This window comes from Gigantopelta aegis, chromosome 9, assembly GCF_016097555.1.
Source record: "Gigantopelta aegis isolate Gae_Host chromosome 9, Gae_host_genome, whole genome shotgun sequence".
Taxonomy (NCBI): Eukaryota; Metazoa; Mollusca; class Gastropoda; order Neomphalida; family Peltospiridae; genus Gigantopelta; species Gigantopelta aegis.
In genome coordinates, this window is record NC_054707.1 from 32,808,952 (window position 1) to 32,813,233 (window position 4,282).

General features: G+C 37.2%; 1 protein-coding gene across 4 annotated transcripts in view; it reads right to left on the bottom strand.

Annotated features, from left to right (window-relative positions):
• Positions 1–1,470: 1,470 nt before the first annotated feature.
• Positions 1,471–4,282, bottom strand: part of LOC121382275 — a 45,284-nt gene continuing 42,472 nt past the window's right edge. For all 4 annotated transcript variants that reach the window (XM_041511846.1, XM_041511843.1, XM_041511844.1 and 1 more), the window contains one exon: positions 1,471–2,523. In XM_041511846.1, the coding sequence (XP_041367780.1) occupies positions 2,468–2,523 (56 nt within the window). In that variant the 3' untranslated portion in view covers positions 1,471–2,467. The remainder of the gene's footprint in view (positions 2,524–4,282) is intronic.

A 4,282-nucleotide genomic window follows, 5' to 3' on the forward strand; every position in this document is an offset into this window, starting at 1 on the left:
GGTTTTGCACAGATCCATGTTTGAAGGCTAATTATTTTGAATAGGAAGTAAATTCTTAACCTTAGTGATAGCCAAGGAGTTATTTTTAAAAAAGACAATTGGTTTGTAAAAGAGCAGTGCATATGGTTTAGCTGTAATGAGGCTTGGTTTTTCTTGTGACAAAAGTGGGGCGCGATCATTTTGGGTAATTTTCAAACAAGCTGATTTTGTGAAAAATTGAATGGCTAAACCTTTATTCAAATGAGGGTTTTTGTAAGGTTTGATGAGCACAGTTCTCACAAATATATGTGCGATATCCGCCAACTTCCGCATGGGGGTGGTTTGTACGAGTGTGAACATTGTCAAAAATACACCCAAAATCATGCAGTTTCGACACATTATGATTAAAGTGACACAATTATTTAACTAAAATATTTAAAATAAGTCCTCTTTATAATTATGACCCTTTTCGTAATTTCCTTGAGACTAAAAATATTTGTATCGTTCTTTATTTTTCAACCATAGGTGGGCATTTAGGATGCCATGGGCTGGTATGTACAAATCTCAGCTGAAGATTCACAAATAACTGTGGTCTGCTACCTAAGCATGGCTCAATTTCGACTGCCTGAGCCATCGGTTACCAAGTTAATGTTAAAGTTTGTTTTGTTTAACGACACCACTAGAGCAAATTTATTTATTAATCATCGGCTATTGGATGCTATAAATTTGGTAATTGTTCCTCTTTAAAGCCTAATATGTCAAAAGTCCCAAATGTTTGATATCCAATAGCCAACGATAAATAAATCAACTGTTCTAGTGATGTCGTTAAACAAAACAAACTTTTAACTTTCATAATTCATAAACATCTGGTGATGCATTCTTGAAGATATAACAGTTTGAATAAAACAATATTTGAAAAATTAACTCGTAAGAAAACGCACATTTCGTCAAAAGATGCAGTTTATTATTCAGAATTAATCCCGTTCAATATTATTGAAGCGTTACTATTTAACAGAAGTACGCTTTGTTCTAGTAACAGTTGTTGTGGTGATGCACAGTTGTTGTGGTGATGCACAGTTGTTGTGGTGATGCACAGTTGTTGTGGTGATGCACAGTCGTGACTAAAGAGGAAAATGTGGTTTTATCATTGTACTTTACAAACGTAAGAATCATTCAAACATATATTACAGTTATTTGCTTACTCTATGTCCATTCCAAGTAACCAGTATCAGATCTGCAATTTCCCCCAACTGTCCATGATATACACAATTTAGTATTAATTTATCGAAAAATGACAGCCCGGCAAGTGCCCCTTTTGAGTGGTGTTCGTGGTAGTACTAGTAATAGTAGTGGTAATAGTAGTAGTCGTAGTTGCTGCATTGAGTAGTAGTAGTCGTAGTAGTAGTCGTAGTATTACGTGTAGTAGTACGTGTAGTAGTAGAGTAGTAGTCGTAGTTGTAGTAGTAGTAGTAGTGGCTGTATTAGCTGCTGCAGTAGTAGTTGGTGTAGTTGTAGTAGTAATCGTCGTCGTAGTTGTAGTGGTTGTTGTTGTAGTAGTTGTAGTAATAGTTGTTGTCGTTGTAGTAGTTCTTGTAATAGTAGTAGTAGTAGTAGTATCGATATACTGGACACTCAGTGATGGGTAGTAAGAGCGAAGAGCGTTGCTTCGGGGCCATCACACTTCTGCCGATGGGATGTTTACAATAGTCTGTGACCTGCAAGCATTATTTGATTTTCTACGTTCTTGTGATAAAAATAATCATTTGGTATCCGTCTTTACAAATGTTGGGGGGTTTTTTTCAACTTTATTTATTTTTAAAATGTGTACTCTAGGGTTCAAGTCAGGGTTTAAGCTGATGTTCGCCAAATCGCCAAATACGAATTAAAAGTTAAACATATTTCTTTACTAATTCGCCAAACTGCTAAGTCGAAAATCGTGTGTCGTTTGAAGATCTACCGTCATTTTAGTTTCCTCGTTCTTTACTTTGTCCGCACATCAACTTATTATTCAATCAGATCAATCTCAGAAGAGTTCGTACTCGGCATCAACTTGTTTTGGACACACCCACCGAGGAATCTCAGAGGAGAATATGCCCAAGACAGTCGTGCTTGAACCTTTAGTGGATGTAAGCACGAGTCAGGTGGTTGGTTGATCGATTGATCGGCATCAGCTTTGCCATTGGGAGCACTTCGCTCTGTTGCGTTGGTGTTAATTTTGTTTGGCTAATTGAACCTCATATTTGGATAAATATTTCTTGACCAAATTTGCCACGTTTCATTGAACAGCTTAAACCCTGCTGTTTTAGTACCTTGATATCGGTAGCTACCCCTGTATAGACTAGTATGTATTGTCAGTATTATTCCAAAGGTTGGTGGAACTATAGGCCTGCAATTGTATTATTGGTGTGTGAAGGTTTTCTGTAGCACTGTTAAATGCGCCTTGGAGTCTCGGTGAAAGTCTTGTATGCAAGGCAAACGATGTGACTCTTCAAACAAAGCGCTTCTTTCGTCCAGGCCCAAATGGATCGGCAGCTATTTTATTAGCTGGAAACAAAAAGTACAGTTGTTAATAAATAGTTGCAAGGCAATAAAGTACTCAAATATTTCGTGAGTAGGTATCAACTTACTGACGATTAAATGTAACTAATTAAAGGATTGATGATTTCAAATTGGGATAAGAGAGAGACACGCATATACACACACAGACACACACAGAGAGAGAGAGAGAGAGAGAGAGAGAGAGAGAGAGAGAGAGAGACAGAGAGACAGAGAGAGAGAGAGAGAGAGAGAGAGAGAGAGAGGCGGATAAAGTAAGAGAATCGGAGAGAGAGAGAGAGAGAGAGAGAGAGAGAGAGAGAGAGAGAGAGAGAGAGAGAGAGAGAGAGAGAGAGATGAAGAGAGATGAGACAGGGAGAGTCTAAGGCAAGAAAGACGGGGGGAGGCATATAGAGATGGAGACAATGAAAGTCGAAGAGAGACAGAGACAGACAAACAGAGAAACTACGAATATGTCAGATTTAATGTCATTCACAAATGAAGGGACAGACACGGTAACAACTTTTGGCGGCGAATAGTACCCAGTCAACATTCATTGTTCTCCGCTCATATTTAGTATCAGTATTCTAGTTATTCTGTGCTTTAAGTTTAGGTCGCCCATCTCACCTTTTTTATATATAACAAAAACAAGCAGTCGCAGTGTCCAGATGGGTTACCATATTAGCATTTCTAACGAGCCAAAAACGTAGGCTTAGGAACAGTCGCTGACCAACCAAAACACTTAAGGGCGTTTTCATCATATTTTCTCTATGTTAAGAGCACGTTTAAAGTGACAGACCCTAGTTTCAACCCGTGACAATTAACACTAAGTTTATTTAATCTACAAACCTGTAACATATTTGGATAAAGTTACAATTGAGTGAAACACGAGTCTTTGACTTCGAAATGGTGGAATACCCTTTAAAAATAGACTAAAACTCGACTCCATAAAATTTACTTCTCAGACGCACGTGCGTTTTTAAAAATATGTTAAATAAATTTTGTGATATTAAAAAAACCAGGAAGACCAAAAACACTTCGAATGTACGGTAATTGATAATCTAAACCCTAAAATCGAAGTAAAGTATGGTTTCAGTTATCAAAAACGGCTATAATAGTCAAAAATATGCCTTAGTGTTTAGAAACTAGGGTATGTCCCTTTAACTTAACATATAGAGAATACATAAGTAGCCGTTAGATACCATTTATCTTATAACAAGTTGTTAAAAAAAACCTATCTAACAATCAAAAGCGAATTGGATACATTTTCAAACAAAGAATTGTAAAATAAATGTAGTATTCTATTTCTTACATAACATAAAAAAAACAAAAACAGTTTTCAAGCTAATTTAAAAGTTTTTTTCGACTAAAACTGATTTACAGCCCTTTCGCATGTAGCTAACTTGCGCGCTACAGACAAATCAATTATTTCAGGTTAACTTACATGTCAGAGTAATCGATTTCGATCGTGCTTTTTTGTGGGGGGTTTTTGTTTTTTTGTTTGGGGGGGGGGGGGTCATTGGATGCTACGACATTGGCGGCCATGTTCCCGAAGATATCGGTCTTTAGACCATAACGACGTTGTAAAATGGCGCGAACGACAACAAACCTACATGGTGGCCGACAGCCAAAAGTGTCGTTTCACTGTCGTTATGATGTCGTTTGATTTATGTCGTAAAATTCGTGTCGTTATTTCATTTACTACACATGCAATGATGCAGTGCTTGGGCACGTGAGTAATTTGAATTTGATAATGCATGTAGCCAAT